General features: G+C 33.5%; 5 protein-coding genes across 6 annotated transcripts; 2 read left to right on the plus strand and 3 right to left on the minus strand.

The window, feature by feature from the left end:
- Positions 1-534: 534 nt before the first annotated feature.
- JMJD4 (jumonji domain containing 4) lies at positions 535-1,957 on the minus strand. Its single transcript, XM_066395271.1, has 2 exons — positions 1,270-1,957; positions 535-1,204 (listed from the first exon to the last, which is right to left on the minus strand). Exons 1-2 carry the CDS (start codon positions 1,779-1,781, stop codon positions 550-552), a joined length of 1,167 nt encoding a protein of 388 aa, XP_066251368.1. The 5' UTR covers positions 1,782-1,957; the 3' UTR covers positions 535-549.
- Positions 1,958-2,233: 276 nt separating this feature from the next.
- Positions 2,234-4,713, plus strand: abo (de-etiolated protein 1 abo). 2 transcript variants are annotated; one of them, XM_066395206.1, is made up of 5 exons: positions 2,234-2,785; positions 2,834-3,006; positions 3,247-3,263; positions 3,319-3,769; positions 3,909-4,713. In XM_066395206.1, exons 1-5 carry the CDS (start codon positions 2,426-2,428, stop codon positions 4,330-4,332), a joined length of 1,425 nt encoding a protein of 474 aa, XP_066251303.1. In that variant the 5' UTR covers positions 2,234-2,425; the 3' UTR covers positions 4,333-4,713. The 2 variants fall into 2 exon arrangements, with proteins under 2 accessions (XP_066251303.1, XP_066251302.1); XM_066395205.1 differs by having other exon boundaries at positions 2,235-2,785; positions 3,065-3,769.
- Positions 4,714-4,854: 141 nt separating this feature from the next.
- LOC136412208 (eEF1A lysine and N-terminal methyltransferase homolog) lies at positions 4,855-7,950 on the minus strand. Its single transcript, XM_066395202.1, has 8 exons — positions 7,768-7,950; positions 7,172-7,294; positions 6,637-7,072; positions 6,309-6,580; positions 6,068-6,251; positions 5,521-6,013; positions 5,285-5,413; positions 4,855-5,136 (listed from the first exon to the last, which is right to left on the minus strand). Exons 1-8 carry the CDS (start codon positions 7,857-7,859, stop codon positions 4,862-4,864), a joined length of 2,004 nt encoding a protein of 667 aa, XP_066251299.1. The 5' UTR covers positions 7,860-7,950; the 3' UTR covers positions 4,855-4,861.
- A 329-nt stretch (positions 7,951-8,279) lies between these two features.
- LOC136412235 (erythroid differentiation-related factor 1) lies at positions 8,280-14,478 on the plus strand. Its single transcript, XM_066395245.1, has 18 exons — positions 8,280-8,679; positions 9,298-9,576; positions 9,903-10,007; positions 10,066-10,275; positions 10,333-10,485; positions 10,543-10,669; positions 10,725-10,855; positions 10,914-11,125; positions 11,278-11,480; positions 11,534-11,691; positions 11,749-11,905; positions 11,956-12,197; positions 12,272-12,415; positions 12,469-12,693; positions 12,767-12,950; positions 13,025-13,154; positions 13,211-13,390; positions 13,446-14,478. Exons 1-18 carry the CDS (start codon positions 8,432-8,434, stop codon positions 13,823-13,825), a joined length of 3,468 nt encoding a protein of 1,155 aa, XP_066251342.1. The 5' UTR covers positions 8,280-8,431; the 3' UTR covers positions 13,826-14,478.
- A 361-nt stretch (positions 14,479-14,839) lies between these two features.
- On the minus strand, positions 14,840-17,483 carry TfIIFalpha (transcription factor IIFalpha). Its single transcript, XM_066395246.1, has 10 exons — positions 17,338-17,483; positions 17,111-17,280; positions 16,596-16,738; positions 16,342-16,543; positions 16,085-16,290; positions 15,865-16,024; positions 15,657-15,804; positions 15,469-15,605; positions 15,304-15,419; positions 14,840-15,247 (listed from the first exon to the last, which is right to left on the minus strand). Exons 1-10 carry the CDS (start codon positions 17,359-17,361, stop codon positions 15,036-15,038), a joined length of 1,518 nt encoding a protein of 505 aa, XP_066251343.1. The 5' UTR covers positions 17,362-17,483; the 3' UTR covers positions 14,840-15,035.
- Between the last annotated feature and the right edge of the window lie 11 nt (positions 17,484-17,494).

The raw sequence follows: 17,494 nt of genomic DNA on the forward strand, positions 1-17,494 counted from the left end.
AATTAACAAACAGTAGAACAACCTCGAATCCATCAGGTCCAAACGAAAGTACAACAGTAACGTCCAAATAAATTAAGAAAGACTGTCCCTGTGTTAAAGTATACCATATGTTCCATAAGAGAAGGCTAATTCACCAATCTCAATCTTTGAATAAGAATATCAAATTGGATTCCTATTTCTCAAAGCTTTAAAACATGCAGGATGTGCAAGTGCATTTGCTTTTGTTCCCACTGACATTTTTCAAATATATTACAAATTATGGTAAAATTAAATACCTTAATTAAAAAAATAGAAATAGAAATGAAATTTTATTTTTAATTTTTACTTAGTTTTAAGAATTTGGATTCCAATTTGCTACCTTTATTTTTTTTTCAAGTCACCTATATTTTATACAATATTAAACACAGCAATCATTCCTGATCCTCTAAAAGAATAACTGGTTACAAAAAAGGATGCAATGACCAAAATTAATAACCCATTATTTCTTTTTCTTGGCTGTCCTTTTTCTCCATTACCAATAATTTTATATTGAAACTAACAAAATATATATTACTTATTTATATTTTCTATACACTTCTTTATGGCCACCACAAAGGACTGTCCCTCTACAAATTTCCCATTTGCATAATCACAGTTTAAAAAGTCTTGAATAACAGCACAAATCTGTGCCAGATCAAAAATTATATGATTAATACCAATTCCATGTCCATGAAACATCTTCTTCTCAAGCTTATTATTGAGCATATCTATACGTCTTTGAGCAATAAATGTCAGAAATTGATAAAACTTATTGTAGTCAATCCCAAAGTGAACTCCTAATATAGTTTGACACTGCTCATTAAAATTATCCATAGCTCTACAGTCCTTAATTTCATTTTCAGTCATTTTCAAGGAAGTTTTTAAACTGTCCCACATGATACCAATATTGCACCCATTTACCCAATTGTGATTGATAGAAATTGTGTCTTCTAAATTCCATACTTGATGGTACCAACCTGATGGTACAAAAACTGCCTCTCCATCATTTTGAATCAATTCTAAGCAATTTTGTATTTCTGGGGCATTTTCAATGTCATAAAGAATGTTGTTTAGATTGTCTTTTAAATGGGATTCTTCTCCAGGAGGGAAAAAAATCCATCGTTTCTGGCCACAGATGTTTACAGACCAACTGAAGGAGTTGAAGACATCTGTATGTAATGGGGTCCTAAAAACATAACAAAAGGTGGGATGTCAAAATTGTAATAAATTCATAACATTTAATTGCTTTACCAGCTTCCTTTTTGGCCTACATAAACAAATCGATAATCATCATCAGTACAGTGAATAAAGTACTCATTTAACCAGTCAGATGCAAAATAAATAGGCACTTCATAAAAAGTATCTTCTGGACATTGCAATTTCAAATGCCAGTCTTTCAGGTAATATATTCCTTCCTTTTCCACCTGTTTCCATAACTTAACATATTCTCCAAGGGTGCTCTCTATGCATTTTTGGGAATTAAAGTACCTCTCAGAGCAATTATAAATAATAGCATTAGTGTCTTTATATTTTTGGTTTAAATATTCGATATTTGGTCTGCCATTTACCACCCACTTCGAAGTGGCTTCCCAGTTATTAGAGACATTCTTTATTAAGCAAGGTCTATTCATGAACATGTAGTTTTGGAAAAAATCTTCATATGACAATTTATTTCCATCTAAAACTTGAATATCCTCGTCAACAACTGCTTGGGATTGAGGGGAAAAGTTGTAGTGAGTTTCTTTGGGGATCGCAAATTCCATAATGGTTCCTACAGTGACTAAATAAACTAGGAACACACTAATATTATTTAGCCTTTTATTTAAACACTACTTATTACTACTATTGAAGTAAGAAATGCTAAATATAAATATTACAATTATTATACAAACTACCAATTTTAAGCAATTTGCTTACCTCCATATCTCGTTTTATCTGAATTTTCACCTATATATTCCGAACACTTTGACAGATAGATTTGATTTTGACGTTTAATACTTACATCTGCAGCATTGCCACTGCTTGAACATTGTTTTCTCACATTAGCTCTTTCAACTTGAAATAAAAGAAATAGCAACTAATTAGTCTCATTAATTACACAATAATTAAAAAATCACAGAATTTTGAATAAGAGCGCGATAATCATAGCCACTCTTGGGTTCTTGTTTGTGAGTCGTATACGAACACATACAGTTCTGTTAAAATTGTGATAAAGAGTACTTCGGTGTAACCAGTGCAGTGTAGTACAAAAAGATCCACAATAAAAATCGAGTAGATTATCTGGTTGAGGAATTGTTTGTTTTCTTTTCAAATTTCTAATATTTTTTTAATTTTGCTTAATTTTGTAAACTAATTTTAGTCAATTTCCACCTGTTCATGTATCGATAAGGCTCTAAAGCGACAAAGGATGGAGTCAATTTTAGAATCTTGTGCCCCCAAAAAACATCCAGAGAATATAGTACTCCGGCTAATAGACAGGGAAAGACATTGCAACCGCAGGCCTGGAACTATCCGACAATTCTACCAGACAGTCTATCCTAATTTCACTGTTATTAATGCTGAAAAGCCCCCCTGCTTTATCAGAAAGTTCACACCTGATGGAAAGTTTGCTATTGCCTTCTCATCAGATCAAAGCTCCTTAGAAGTGTACAGATACAAAGGGCCTGCGGCAGCTGCGGACTTGCTCCAAAGAATTGGCGATTTAGACAAACCAGATAAAACTATAGTGGATGACATTAAAAAAAAGATATTTTACAGATTTTTTGAAGTAAGTGAGCAATAATGGTTTTCTTGTTTTTGCAAATATAAATTACAGTTGAAGCATTCAATAAACATTACCACAACTGAACAACTCAACAGGGAATGTAGCCTTTTTAGTGACGATGGTCGGTACGTTATTATTGGATCTGCTTCATATATTCCTGATGAGATAAGGCCCCATTTTTATGAAATTTATACCAATAATGAAGCAGTTACCCCAACTATGAGGTAACCAAGACTTAATTCAACCAAAAACAACATCTATTAAACATATCCTTTTATGTAGATCTCCTTTGGAAGAATACACATTGCATTTGGTTGACTTGCATTTGGGCAAGCTCTGTGATACTCGAAAATTTAAAGTAGATAAAATATTTTTGTCCCACAACCAAGGGTTATATTTATATAAAGACACATTAGCAGTTTTGTCAGTGCAACATCAAATGATCCACATTTTCCAAATATTAGATGGCATGTTTGTGGATGTAAGGAAAATTGGGAGATTCTGTTATGAGGATGATTTATACTTGTACAATTCAGTGTATCCAAATGAGCGGGCATTCAAAGATAGTTCCATTAACTCATTGAAACATAGACTGTTAACTTTCCTACACAAAAGAGCTTCATATATTAGTAGCACCACCAAGGATCCCACAGAAGTAAGAAAATTCTTTCATTACTTTGAAAATTTTAAGTCTCTGAGAATGTGGAAGATGCAACTTTTGGATGAAAATCATTTGCTGGTTAAATATGCCAGTGAGGAAGTGGTGTCTATGAAGCAGACTGATGCCAATAGCAGTGATCCAAAGTTTTTTGTTGTTTATAATATAACAGAGAGCAGAGTCTTAGCTGTATATGAGAATAGTTCTGCCGAATTGGCAAACCTTTATGAAAATTTTACAGATAACTTTAGAAATGCATGTCTCCATAGCGAAACCCAATTCACATGCAGCCCTTCAAATAACACATATGCTAGGCTTCATTATCGTAGGTAAGTCACTTTTCATGCTAGACACAGTGTCAGCAACCAATGTAGTGAAAAATTCCCTATATTTCATCTGTGATTTAGATAATCTTGCCTTGAAAGTTTAATTTTTTAGCCGTTAATTAACTTTTATATGTATCTCTAGATATCGCCACACTATAATGGCTGCTAAGTTTGGTGGAAAAGCTGAGGCCATCAGGCGAATATTGGCCTATTTACCAATCAGTGCCCAATCCTACACGACTTCACCGTACCTTGACTATTCCTTATTCAGCTACGACGATAAGTGGATTTCTTTGATGGAACGGCCGAAGCAGTGTGGGGAACACCCAATTAGGTTTAATTCCAGAGGTTCAGGTTATTTAAAATTCCGCCTTTACGTTGACAATCATAAAAACGTGGGATCAACAGCGAGGAGACTCGTAGCTTTTACTTTCCACCCTACAGATCCTTTTGCAGTTTCCGTTCAAAGAACTAATTCTGAATATATTGTAAATTTTCATGTGAGATGTGACAATCAAAATCCAGATTTCAATCGTTACGACGTTAATCAATATAGCTGCCTATGACGAAAAGGCTTTTAGGTGTTGGAAATTTAGTAAATTACTGTAATCTGCAAGTTGTTAAGTCATAGTATAATCTTCCCCATTAGGTTGCTTTTTTTATTGTGAATATTTCTTTATGTTATATTAATGTCCCTTTAAGTTTTTTGCTTTTAAAGCTTTTTTTAAAGAAATATAAAAAGTTCCTATGACTAATCATGTATGTACATGTAATTATACCATTCATTTTGGATGTAACAATTCACTATATGATGACATATTATGTAAGTATTGAGATTTCAAGTTTATTTGCTAACCTATTATATATTAACGAAAGTTTGTATTCATAAAACAATCATAAGACTGAATGTAATTTATACTGCAAATACAAGAATGTAATTATATAAATGGTGTTGACGAATTTGTTTATTCTCATGTCCACAGGACGAAGCTATTCTTGAACTGTTGTTCTACCAATATCTTAAATGCATATGTAAACCCTGCTTGTTGCGCTAAAATGCCAAGTTCTATTTAAGTAAGTAAAACCAATTAAATTTCAACTATTTATTTTCAAAGTTCCAACATAATCATTTATATGAACTTCATCTTGAACATTATTTTTCTTGAAAAATATGTTGATGGCTTCAGCCCCCTTTTTTAATTTATCCAAAAGGTATTGGTTAGACTCCTTGATATTGGTGCAAAGAAACACTTCATTCAAGTCTTCTGAGAGTTTGTACGAGACAAGGGTTTTAAATGCCTTTTGGAAAGTTGCTATGATGTTCGGACGTAGTTCAATATCCCTTAAGACCACGTTTACCACAAAAATGCCTAAAAAACGATCAAATTGAACACTGTGTTTCTAATAATGAATATTCTTTTAGTATCAAAGAACTCTCACCAAATATTCAGTGCATATATGACTCGATAATTTCTTTTTAAATACTCTACATTTTCGATTTTAAATATCTAATCGTACCTTTAGACCCGATCGCCTTGGATACCATTTCCAATGTATTGGGGGCAATGAACTCTTTAGGAGGGCAACTCATCCCTATATCAGAACTTTTATTATCTACATCACAAAGCAAAGCATCAATACTGGAACCTAAAACAAAGTATTCTGTGAGAGATTTAGAACAACATTTATTGCGATCATTTTCCTCATTACAATAAACAAACCAACCAAATATACAATATATAATAACTTATTACCTTCATTATCCAACCCTTGAATGTAATCTAATCCATCTTGAATGGTCGCTTTAAGCCTCTCATTTGGAGCAAAATCAAACCATTGCTTAGCAATTTTCAGCATCTCCGCATCGATCTCCACTGCAGTGATTTCTCCGCCAGTTAAAAATTTCCGAAGAAAGGAACATAAACCGCCTCCGCCCAATCCCAAAACTACAACATTCGCCTTTTCCTTAGCCACCAAATACGCGGCAATGCTCATATAAATGTGATGTTGGCAGGTTAGAGTAGCCAAGTCGATTACATCCTTTCGTTTCCCGTTTCTAGTTTTAATGGTTTTTAGTTTAGCTTCTGATTGAATAACTAATTGAGAGGTGAGGTAAAAGAGGCGTCTGTATTTTTGGCCGTCATCATGTTCGACGTCTTCTATGACGTAGTCGCCAGAATAAGAAGAAGTTCCTTCATGTATTACAGTACGTTTACCAAGGTCGGAGCCTAATGTTAGAAAAGCTATCTAGAAGATGATTTCAACAGTCTGGAGCTAACTCTTTTGTTCAGTTGAATATACTTTTTGCAAATTAAAATTAGCAGGAGCTAAATTCCTCACTACATCTTCCAATTCCTTTTTGACCGAATCCAAGGAATCATATTTTTGTCCGCGATGCATCGTTACAATAGTTAACCGATTGTGGTTAGTCATAGAAACCAAATTTTTCCTGCCAGTTTTGGTCGAGAATAGCCATTCTGCCTCTCTTAAAAGGGTGATAATTTTAATACCATGAAATTTAATGCGATTCTGAAGAACTCACCTGCCTTCTGGTACTATAAATGCCGCATATGATCCTCTCTTTACCTCAGAAGTAATTTCTGATTCAACTACATAAACGTTGTATCGAGGCACTGCATGATTTCTCTGGTCATATAACTCTAAAGCTATCTCACTTTCATCCCCTATACTAGACTTTTGTAAGGCAGAACATATGAAAGCGGCCTTCTGAGCACTAATTACATGACTTATAACTTCTTCAATTGATTCACATTTTTGTATCCTTTCTTGTGCACCTAAATTCAATTCTAAAATCTTACATTTATTCCTATGAAATACTAAACACTCAGTTTAGCTTGTAAATTAATTACCTGTCTGGGTAGGAGCTTAAACTTGGTGCATACAACCATAAAAACAGGCATTGGATTTTCACCATTTTCGACAGACTTTATTTCAGGTTCATAACACCGAATTGCACGAAACATCCAGTTATTAGATGGAAAAAAGCTTAACAACCATTGTAAGATGTGCTCTTGTAGCAAGGAAATACAAATATATCTTCCATTATACTTGAGAATTCTTTGAATCTCAGAGAAATACTGATTTATAGTCTTAAGAGTATCCTCTGCCTGGTCAGGCATTAAAGCATCAAGGGTGCCCTTGTCAATGATAACATTAAATTCCTCATTTTTAAAATCTGTATTTAAAGCATCCATTTGGATATATTTGAGGCCTGGTCTTTCCTTGTCTGTTTGCGACTGCATTTGTTTAATTACTACTTTTGAAATGTCAATGTTGGTGATATTTCTGTGAAAAGTATGAATGTAAAGGTTTGAAAAATTGATTTATAATCTAGTTAATATTCGGGCTATTTGTTTTTTTTTAATTATCAAAATTATTGCTCACCCACAACCAACATCATATAAATCCTTTCCTAAAGTAGAGCTTCCACATCCTACTATCAAAATATTGTCTTGTAATTTGAGATATTTATGCAGGTATTTAGCTAATTCAGGATATTCTCCATACCTACACAATATCAACAAATAAATTATAAATAGACATTAGTGAATTTGAAGTTAGATTTGGCTTCAAAGTCAGGTTTGAACTAAGGCACAGTATTTGTAGCATATTTTTTTAATAGATGTCCCTGTACATTATTAGTTTTTTGGAATTCTCCATGAAATTTAGAATATTTTTTGTGCAGTATCTATGTGTTTAAATTAAACTATTATTAACTGCATTATACAAAATTCCAAAATTCAAACAAAAACTGGAATAGCTTAACTTCTTTCACTCGTCTGAAATTGTTCAAGGGGAGAGTTTTTGTGTATGCACTTTTTTCTTTATTATTACAAAACTACATGAGAAGTAGATGTTGGTGTGAAACACATCTTTGACTGTATCTCTTGTATGCTATATAGTATATAATGCTTAATTTAAAATTTCTGAGCCCCAGTAGGATAAAACAATGATATCAGGAAAGTAATAATCAAACTTACCATTCAAAAGTCTTTTTACCACGTTTCTTAAAAAACTTATCCCAGTAGTCTTTTTGGCTAAATTCCTCTTTCGTTTTTGGTAACAAATTCATATTGTTTAATCCTTAAACTTATGACAATTTGTATATTTTCTTGTAAGTTTGAAATTGTTTTTAATCTTGCAATAAGAAAATTAAATTAAATATAAAAAATATTTAGAAACCATTTAAAAACATAATTTGTGGTTATGTCTTTTGTTATGATACAAAGATTGTCAAAGTTTTGAATTTTTTAGCGTTTAACCAGAGGTGCATCTACTTGTCAAAGTTAGTTTTCTATAACTGAATGATAGATATTTTCATGATGATATGGAGAAAGTGAAGAAAAGAAGTAAAATAATTGTTAACAATTGGAATAACTAACTCAATCATTTTCCTCCTAGTTATTTTGTGTAAAAAAATCGCCTGAAGCGCCCTCTAGTAGTTTATATGTTCGATGTAGCTCGAAATATCCCACTAACTGCACCCATTCTTAACCTAATTTTTTTTGTTTACTTCTGTAAACTTTTCTTCCTGTCAGGAAGAATTGTTCTAGAATTATATTCAGTATTCCAGGACATTAGAAAATACGTTATTTTTGAATTGGAAGTCAGTGAAGTGTCTCCAATTTTCATTTAATATTGTTAATGAGTAAAAGTCTCTATAAAATGTCTGAAGAAAGTGATAACATAGAACCCCAAAGTAGCAAAGAAAGGACGGATCAGGAAAAAGTGAAATCTAGAGCTGTAGTGAAGTATTCTGCCCCAAAGCCTGCGACGTTTGCAAAATTGCAGTTTAATACTGACCTTAATTTGCCCCCTTCAAACTGGTTGAGCAGTTCTGCAGATTCCTATGGATTGCAACGAGTTATTCACCACCAGAAGGGATTTTCTAGGTACCCTTTTGAACTTACTTTTTATACATGCATGTATTGTTCCTTTTTAAATAAATGTTGGGCAATAGTTAGAGGTCTGTTTTTATCCTAAAATAAAATGCTTCTATATATGAATTAAGTCTGTTTATAAGCTGTGTTACCTCAGGTTGTTGTTCTTGTTATTTGTTGCTTGTGATTACTACTGCTGAGGAAATAAACATAAGGAATCACTGGAATTCATTTATAAACATTTCAACAGGAAGGACAGATAGTGTCACATACAAACAAATGATATGAAAAGTCATTATACCTCACTGTTTTGCGACTCCACAACAAATATTCTTTTTGCCTTAAGTTTTTCATAAAATGGCTTTTTATACTGCCTTTCTTCTTTTTCCATACATATTTTAACTAGTTCTCATTTTCATTGTTGTCCCTGTAGCTTTATTAATTTCTTTCAGTTAGTTTAGTCAATCAAAGACACATCCTAAACACCTAACAATACATTTATAACTATATCCTTAATAATGATGTATCTAAAATGCTCATTCTAAAAACCAAATAATAAATTGTTGTGAATAAACCTAACAGTACTTTGGTGCAATCCCTAGGTTTTAAACTGTTTCTAATTCATTACAGCTTTAGGATGGCACATATGTTCCCCGACTGTGTGGGAGAGGTAGATGTAGTGTCAGATGCAGAAAACATTAAAAATCTGTTGAAAATCCCTTATAGTAAGAGCCACATAAGTATGGTGGTTCATCGTGTTGAGAATACTCTCTTATTGGATGAGTTTGACATTTATAAGTATCTATTGAAGACTTCAGAAACAGAGTGGGAATGGCTTAAGAAATTTTTCTTTGAAAATGTTGATAGAGAAACTTATGAAGAAGATAAACATTTGTATATAAAAAATAGGTAAGAGTAGATGGCACATGCAGCAATTTGTGTTTTGAAATTAAAAAGATTCTACTAAGTCTAATGACTTATTTTCATTTATTCTGTTTGATTTCAAGTGTCTACCCTAAAAAATCATCAAGAAAAACAGCGTAGTTCAGTGTTTATAGAGGCGTTAGCCCTCAAACAACTTAGTTGTTTAATTTTTCTTCTTCTCAATAATTTATGTTTTATCTGTACTTAATTGCTTCACTGTCAAAAAGTAGTGGAAAACAACTTTATGCTTTATAACAAGTTTCTATAGGTAACAATATTTTTCTGGTATTTATTACTGTGAATTATTTTAGGACACAAAAGGCCTTAAAACAAAAAAGTTTAGTGTCGAAATTTTTGTATCATAGTTTGGTTGAAGGTGAGAAATGTCCAGATCAGGAAGTTCAAACCAGCAATAGGTGCTTATTGTCATACTAAATTTAAAAATACTTCTCTAAAACTTTTCTTTTTCTGTAGTTCTTGGCAACATTATCCATTACAGCCCACTCAGAGTAATACTTTACAAACACCCCCATTGCCAGACCCAACTCCAAGCCCAGAATGTCCAGATCCACATCCATTTGAGTTTAATCGAAATGTTGCTTGGACATTTGAAGATATAGAGATGCTTTTGGGGACTGATATGCCCATTTTTGGTGGGGGGACTCATCCTTGCATTTCATTGAGGTAAGGAAAATGAGACCTATTTCAGATTCTAGTTGTTATCTCACGATGTCTTTCCAGATTGAGAGATATGAATAAACCCATTTCTGTTCTAACAGGCATTGATTATTGGCTAGACAATCTTATGTCAAATGTTCCAGAAGTTGTAATGTGTTATCATTTAAATGGTATAGTACAAAAGTACGAGCTTATTAAAACTGAGGATTTACCAAGGTGATAATTTCATGTTTCCATTGTTTGTATCAAATATGTATAAATATATAATTCCAGACTGGACAATTCTAAATTTTCTCCAAAGTTAATTAGAGACGTAGCCCAGAGCATCTTATCATTTCTAAAATCAAATGCCACTAAAGCTGGCCATACATACTGGTTGTTTAAGGGTAAAGATGAGGAGGTAATTTCCAAAATAATACGAGAAAAAATAAAATTAATATTGATTATTTTCCAAGGTTGTTAAACTATATGATCTAACTTCGCTGTGTCCTGAGGAAGACTTTCAAAAGGGCCAAAACCCCTTTACAATACCAGTAGCTATGCTTTTATATAGAGTAGCAAGGAACATGAAACAATCTCCAGATAGGTAATGGTAAAACATCTGCTCTTTGCTGGGATTGAAAATACATTGTTATTCAATGTAGATCACAGCATGGCACTATAAGGATGTTGCTGAAAAACACAGTAAAACTTTTACCTGAAGAAAAATACCCAGAAATAGTAACATCGTCCCACTATATGTTGGCCGATTTATATTTGCCGGCCGAAATCGATCCGGAAAATCCAAATTTCGAACGTTTTGAAAGAGAGGATGATGAAGCGAGTGTTTACGACGATGATGAAGATTTAAATGATGGTAAGTTTGCATGTTTCAACTTTTGATTTGAACTACAAAACGATCGTGAAAAGAAAAAATTAGGATGTTCGTATCCTGAAAATCGAAAATCTTCCCTTTTTAAGTGTCTCACAACAGACCAGCAACATGCCAACAAATGAATAATTCTTTAGGTAACTCTGTAGCAGTATTAGACCTAGAAAAGAGAAACCATCCGGAGAAATTCAGAAACAACTACAAACCACCCTCTCCTGTGACAGGGAGTCCAGAAGAAAGGTGCATCCAAGCAATCGGCCATGTTGTGGCAGGTTTAAATTGTTTGCAGTATTTCAACGAAAAAAATGATAATGATAATCCAACTGATAAGGAAGAGGAAGTATGTCTTGTTGGAGTATTAAGAACTGACAATTTAAACATTTTGTTTATTAGGTACCAATAGCAAAGTCTTTTGAGCCCATACCCATGCCTTACGCAAAGCTAGGTGATGAGTTGAAGATTAATTTATCAGAAATTGAATGCTCAAGTCGTAGTTCTAAAAGGCCAAGGAAAAAAGACAAAAAGAAAAAAGATAAAGACCAGGATCAAATGTAAGTACTAATGACGTATTTCAGTTAGCCAAAAACGTGCAACAACACTGTATTTAGGGCTCTATTACCGAAAGACCCTAGTAATGCTTCATACCACCCTAAATGGCCGACCTTTGATCCAAATACCATTTCCTGGAAAGGACACCTTAAGACTTTGTTGCTGGAAAAGGCAGCTCTGGCTTATGCGACGTTGGTCGAACACCATATTACACAGGTTAGAAATTGTGTAGATTAAAGATTTTCAAAACTATTTTTTTATTTTAGGGTCGCTACGGAGAATGCCTCCGAGTTTTGGGCCTTCTCTTTAGGTGTCAATTGGCCTTGGATCGTACCGGAATGCAGAATGGAAATGGCGCTTTAAGGCTGAGTTGCCTATTAGGCAGAGCCGGAGATGCCTGTTTAATGATAGTCAAACACTGGGCGGACGTGGATATATACAAGGAACAGTTGCATTCGCATCGAGATGAAGATGTTCGGTTGTTGGAGAAATTAGAACAAGATGAAAGGTTGACATTTATTCATTTTCATTTTTTCTTCAGCTGTAATGATAGTTAACTAAATAATTGCTTCATTTTTTAAGAATGTATCGAGTTAACTTAGGAGACAGCGCAGCAAGAGTAGTTCTTATCCCCGACATTAGAACTCTTGAACAAATGTTACTGAAAACCGTCAAATGTTACGAAACCGCTAACCAAATATCTCAGTCAGAAAGCATTTCTTTCAGGTATTTTCACCAATATTATCGACATTGTTGGCATATAAATATATCGCTTTCAGGTTGGCTAACAGCCTGAATGAAGTGGCCAGCTACTATTTACAGATATCAAGACAAGCTAAAACGTCGAAAGATATAATTGATGCCTGTAATAATAGCGAACCTTATTTGACGAAAGGTTTGCACATTTTCGAACGTATTCACAACGACGCTAATATCGCCCTTTTGAATTCTAATATGGGGCATTTACACAGACTTATGGCACATGCGCACACTCCAACAGAAAGGTAAAAAAAATTCAATTAGCTTGGAATTAACGTAATTATTTGAATTAGCTTTAATTTTAGTTATTTATTTTAGGGGTGAGTTGACGCCTGCTGAAAAGAAACATTATAATAAAGCGTTTCAGAGCTATAAGAGGGCTTTACGTGTGATTGGCGATAGAAAAGATTGTCCCGCAATTTGGGATGCCGTTACGTGGGAGTTGAGTACCGCACTGTTTGTGTATAGTTCCATTATGTATGAGAATCCTCCTTCGGATGTGGTAAGTTGTGATTTTAGTAAATGATCTAATAGAGATCTTAATCAACCCTTAATTATCCTAATTGATTTATTCAGAGTAAAGCTGAAGCAGAAAAACAGGTCCTTGAGGCACTTAAAATGGCCTTAGATCACTGCGATTTGGATGAGACCAATACAAAGTTTCCCTTGTATCAGTACCGAGCTGCAACTTTGCATTTTAAAATCGGTAATTTAACAAAATAGAAAGCGGGTGAAAAATAAAAATATACCATTTTGCTATAGGATCTTTGTGGCATGGTCATGTTTGGGATACGCCAGCCGCCGACACCAAAAAGCATGCAGTTCAACTTGTCTTGAAAAACTACGAAAAAGCCGTAAAACTGTTCTTCCAATCTGGAGATGCCATTTATTATCTAACATGTCAAATGCAACGAGTTGCACTGGCCGAGCAATTTTTTGATTGTAATTATTTAACAATACACTATACCACCGTATATTTATTTTCTCTAAACTACAGGTAGTACATCTCCAAGCGCAAAATTGAAACATCTCCAAACCTGCCTCGACTATTTTCTGGAGATAGATGAGCTGTTAGACTCGCTAATCAACAAAAAAATGGAACTCTCCGAGGATCAAAAGGAAGGCGAAAATGAAAAACCCTTTCAGACAGGTCACTCCCTGCTAAAATTAGTCAAAAATCGACTTCAACATTGCCTTAAATCTTTAGTCAAAGTTTGTGTATCTAAATGTAACACCAGAAAAGATTTAGCCGAAAAATATAAGGCCTGTTACAAAGCCACATTTGGTTTATCCGATGATTTGGATTACGATAGAATGTTGAGTGGCTTACACAAGGCTTTAGGTGAAATTGCCGATTTGAAGAGTAAAGTAGAATAGAAACTATGTGATATTTCAGTGCCCAGTATTTATGACAGCCTCCTTGTTCTGGCGGAAGGCTAATTTTGAGTTTAAAAGTAAAAAAGTCGTTTATTTCTTTATGTTAACAAAATTATAAGTTGGATTTTATACAGGGTTATACAAGATAATTTGTAATGTAGGAGAGTTTGTTTAGAGCTAAAGAATATAAGAATTCGAATTAAAGGTAATTTTGTTGAAACTAGCAATAATCAGCGAGTTTTTTTCTCAAAATAAGAATAAATTAAATGTTATCGTGCATGTGCGTTTTGCTTTGAAAGAAGTATATTTGGTTTTGAAATTAATATCATAAGTAATGTTGAAAAAGTCCGTTCAAGTTTTTCATTGTGATGAACTGTTTTGTTCAGGTATATGGTTAAGATTTTCGGGTTTATCAAATGTTTTGAGATGTCGTTGAATATTAATAATATAATACGGCAAATTTTATATGTTGAAATGTCAAAGTAATATGAATTTGTCATTAAGCTTCTTTCTGAAGTGCACCTGACTAAAATATCCAATAGCCGATGTAAATAAGTAAGAAAGTTTGCATTATTTATAATAGAATTTTGGAATTAAGGCTTTTTTTAATCATTTATTTTAGTTTAATTGTAAATATTTGATATTCAATAGATCAGCGAAACTGTGATATTTAACAAGTTAGTTTATTTCACAGATTCCTTTTAGGGTGATTCCTATTTCAGGAGTAATTTTAACTGAATATTTTAAGCTTTATAGCTGAAGTTTTGTGTTATAATTTTTTCGTAACTCATAATGAAATCATAACAAACAAACCGACTAATTTATACTCATCTAAAAAAAGATAATTGAAAAAACTTGGTTAACAATCTCCACTTTCTCCGTTACTGTGGTATTTAGCTGCTGTTCTCTTATTGTTAGTGTCTTATTCCTAAGAACTTGATATTCTACGATCTTCTGCTTAATTTTCTTACTGGCCTAAATAATTCGAGTTTAGAACGTTCGCAAAGTAATGTATGCTGCACATTAAAAGTTATATTATAAAACAGCTAAAACTTTAAACACAACTTTAATTTTGTAGTAAAAATTTAGTTACCTGTAAGTTATATTTCAACCCGTACCTATCGCGTCTAAATAATCTAAGACATTACATAATATATTTCAACAAAAATGGTACTTTATTACGCTGTGTAAGCAATATAGGTCAACTTTGCTACGCTTTGATGGACAAATACATTTTTCCCTTCAACGTTTGCTTGGTGGGATTGATTTTCTTAAGTATTTGTGTCATGATATTTACCAATTGCTCACTAGACAACCCAGTTTTCTTGGACTTGAATTTTTGCAGTAATTCTGTGGTGGTCATTGGCTTTCTCATGAGATACTTTCGAACTGCGTCTTCAGTTATTCCCGATTCGGCTAATCCTGAAAATCACGAAAAATGTGCATTATGTATTTCTTAAATTTATTCGGCGTCTTACCTGGAATGAAATTGGGCAAATCCAGTTTCGGCTTCTTACTAGGACCGGCTAATGCGTCATTAACGATTTTGCGCTTCGTATCGGCAGCCGGAGAAGGAGCTCTACTGGAATTTTCACTAGAAATTACTTTAATTAATTTTAACTTCTTAATATGCCGTCACCAACCTTGGAGGTTCAGTTTTCACTTCCGGTTTTTCTTTCTCTTTTTTATCGCTCTTCTTTTTCTTTGCATCGTCATCTGTGGAACTATCAGAACTAAAGTCATCATCAGGATCATTCTCTTTTTTTTTCTTATCCTTCGACTGAAATTATAATTTGCATACAAATAAAGAAGACAGTTACAAAGTATTTACCTTAGTTTTATCCTTTTTCTTCTTTTTCTTCTCTTTTTCTTCCTCTGGTTTCTTCTCATTTTCCTCTTCTTTCTCCTCTTCTTCATTTTTATCTTTGTCTTCTTTATCAGAGTCCTCCGATTCTTCTTCATCAGAATTTAATAATTTTCTGTGTGATAAGCTTGTTTGTTGTAACATAATACACATTTGTCATTGTTTAGTTACTTACTTGAGGCCCTTTTCCTCGGCTACACCATCAAGATTGATGTTTTCTGGCTCACTCTCACTGCTGTCGCTTATATAGTCTAACTCTCTTCCCTCTTCATCGCCATCATCAGAATCTTCTAATGCCTCCAAGTCTGTGTCCCTCTTCTTCTTCTTCACTGGAACTTTTATTAACATATTCAATTAGAACTATGCAATCAAGATTTATAGAATTTACTCTTCACCTTTCTCTTTCTTTTTGCCTTTACCCTCTTCTTCATCTTCAGCTTCTAATTTCTCATCAGCCTCAGAGTCAGAGTTTCCCTCTGAACTGTCCATCCACTCATCCAATTCTGATATCTTCAGTTCTTTATCCTTCTTTTTTGACGTCTTCTTACTTTTCTCTCCTTCATCATCTAAATCCGCATCATCCTCTCCTTTCAGCCTTTTTCTAAAATTATTTACTTCACTTTAACTATTCTCAGTAATGTGAAATTATCACCTAAGCATAAGGGAGAAATAATTTAAATGTTTATTGCGCTTATTAAATTCCATCTCAGCTTCTTCCGCAGATAATGCTTTGTATCTTTGGATGGACTGAAACTTGTACCATTCATGTAAGGGAAATGCTTCAATGGCTCCATCCTCAGCATGTGTAAAAACATAGTATGCCGCATTTTCTGATATTCCACCTTCTCTAATTCCTAAAAGTTAATCTGGTATAAATGGCTTAACACATGAGAAAAGTTGACAGACCTTTAAATTTTTTAACAGTACTTCCATAACCTTTCAAAATCCATGGCTGATCATCTGGTCGGTATTTTTTGGCAACAATTCCAAGTTTTTTCCTTCTGGCTTCTTCTTTTGCTTCTCGTCCAAATTCTGAACCGGCTCCGAACCTAAAGAATTGCGCTTTTGGAAAAAAATTTTCAAAAATAATGTGTATAAGTTGTTTATGCAGGTAGTTGTTGAACTGTTGAAACTTATTAAAATGTGGAAATCAATACAATATTTGTCTAATTAGTTCATGGATATGTGTATTAACAAATTTTTTGGAAGACTTCTCAGGATATCAGTTGATAAATGATGTCATGATGGTAGTTCTGCCCACAGCAACAACTTGTGTTAGATGATTAGCAATTTTAACTTGCAATATGGATGCAATCAAATTTGAACAGTTTGCAAGCATGAAGTCACCAATGTATGCCCAAGACAACTAATTTCATATATCTTACATACTTACCTAACATTTATAGAAAAATTGTACTTACTTGGGTTGCTCCTCTTCAATGCCTTTAAACTCCTTCATATTATTTTCTCTTTCCATTTTGACCTGAGTCCATTTTCCGAAGTCAACTCCAAGGTTTCCGTTGAATCTCATCACATGATAGCGTCTTTGACTGTCTTTTGGGACCCTTATGGTAAATTCTTGGACTGTTGGCTGAAGAACATATTACTATAATAGCCGTTATATTATTGGAAAATGGATACTGCCTACATTATTTGAGGAACCGGAAGCCATAATATTTGAATTCTTATGGGATCGTGGGCACTAAATCTGAACCAAAATCCTAAAATTTTTACTTACTACTCGATAAACTTAAAACAATCTAATCTTATAAGCTTAAATAAGAAAAAAAGAATCATCAACAATT

This window comes from Euwallacea similis, chromosome 11 (assembly GCF_039881205.1).
Source record: "Euwallacea similis isolate ESF13 chromosome 11, ESF131.1, whole genome shotgun sequence".
NCBI lineage: Eukaryota > Metazoa > Arthropoda > Insecta > Coleoptera > Curculionidae > Euwallacea > Euwallacea similis.

What these genes read in the sequence shown, in the direction of transcription:
- LOC136412235 (XM_066395245.1), top strand. Translation starts at nt 8,432, where the DNA reads ATGAGTAAAAGTCTCTATAAAATGTCTGAAGAAAGTGATAACATAGAA. An exon ending in AAAACTGAGGATTTACCAAG is followed by an intron (nt 10,486 to 10,542) that starts GTGATAATTTCA and finishes ATATAATTCCAG; the next exon opens with ACTGGACAATTCTAAATTTT. An exon ending in ATGAAACAATCTCCAGATAG is followed by an intron (nt 10,856 to 10,913) that starts GTAATGGTAAAA and finishes TATTCAATGTAG; the next exon opens with ATCACAGCATGGCACTATAA.
- abo (XM_066395205.1), top strand. Translation starts at nt 2,426, where the DNA reads ATGGAGTCAATTTTAGAATCTTGTGCCCCCAAAAAACATCCAGAGAAT. An exon ending in TATTTTACAGATTTTTTGAA is followed by an intron (nt 2,786 to 2,833) that starts GTAAGTGAGCAA and finishes TATAAATTACAG; the next exon opens with TTGAAGCATTCAATAAACAT. An exon ending in GCTAGGCTTCATTATCGTAG is followed by an intron (nt 3,770 to 3,908) that starts GTAAGTCACTTT and finishes ATGTATCTCTAG; the next exon opens with ATATCGCCACACTATAATGG.
- TfIIFalpha (XM_066395246.1), bottom strand. Translation starts at nt 17,361, where the DNA reads ATGGCTTCCGGTTCCTCAAATAAT. An exon ending in AGGCAAAAAGAAAGAGAAAG is followed by an intron (nt 16,025 to 16,084) that starts GTGAAGAGTAAA and finishes TGTTAATAAAAG; the next exon opens with TTCCAGTGAAGAAGAAGAAG. An exon ending in GTGAAAACTGAACCTCCAAG is followed by an intron (nt 15,420 to 15,468) that starts GTTGGTGACGGC and finishes AGTAATTTCTAG; the next exon opens with TGAAAATTCCAGTAGAGCTC.
- LOC136412208 (XM_066395202.1), bottom strand. Translation starts at nt 7,859, where the DNA reads ATGAATTTGTTACCAAAAACGAAAGAGGAATTTAGCCAAAAAGACTAC. An exon ending in CTAATTTTAATTTGCAAAAA is followed by an intron (nt 6,014 to 6,067) that starts GTATATTCAACT and finishes ATCATCTTCTAG; the next exon opens with ATAGCTTTTCTAACATTAGG. An exon ending in TCAAGGGTTGGATAATGAAG is followed by an intron (nt 5,414 to 5,520) that starts GTAATAAGTTAT and finishes ACTTTGTTTTAG; the next exon opens with GTTCCAGTATTGATGCTTTG.
- JMJD4 (XM_066395271.1), bottom strand. Translation starts at nt 1,781, where the DNA reads ATGGAATTTGCGATCCCCAAAGAAACTCACTACAACTTTTCCCCTCAA. An exon ending in GTAGGCCAAAAAGGAAGCTG is followed by an intron (nt 1,205 to 1,269) that starts GTAAAGCAATTA and finishes TTATGTTTTTAG; the next exon opens with GACCCCATTACATACAGATG.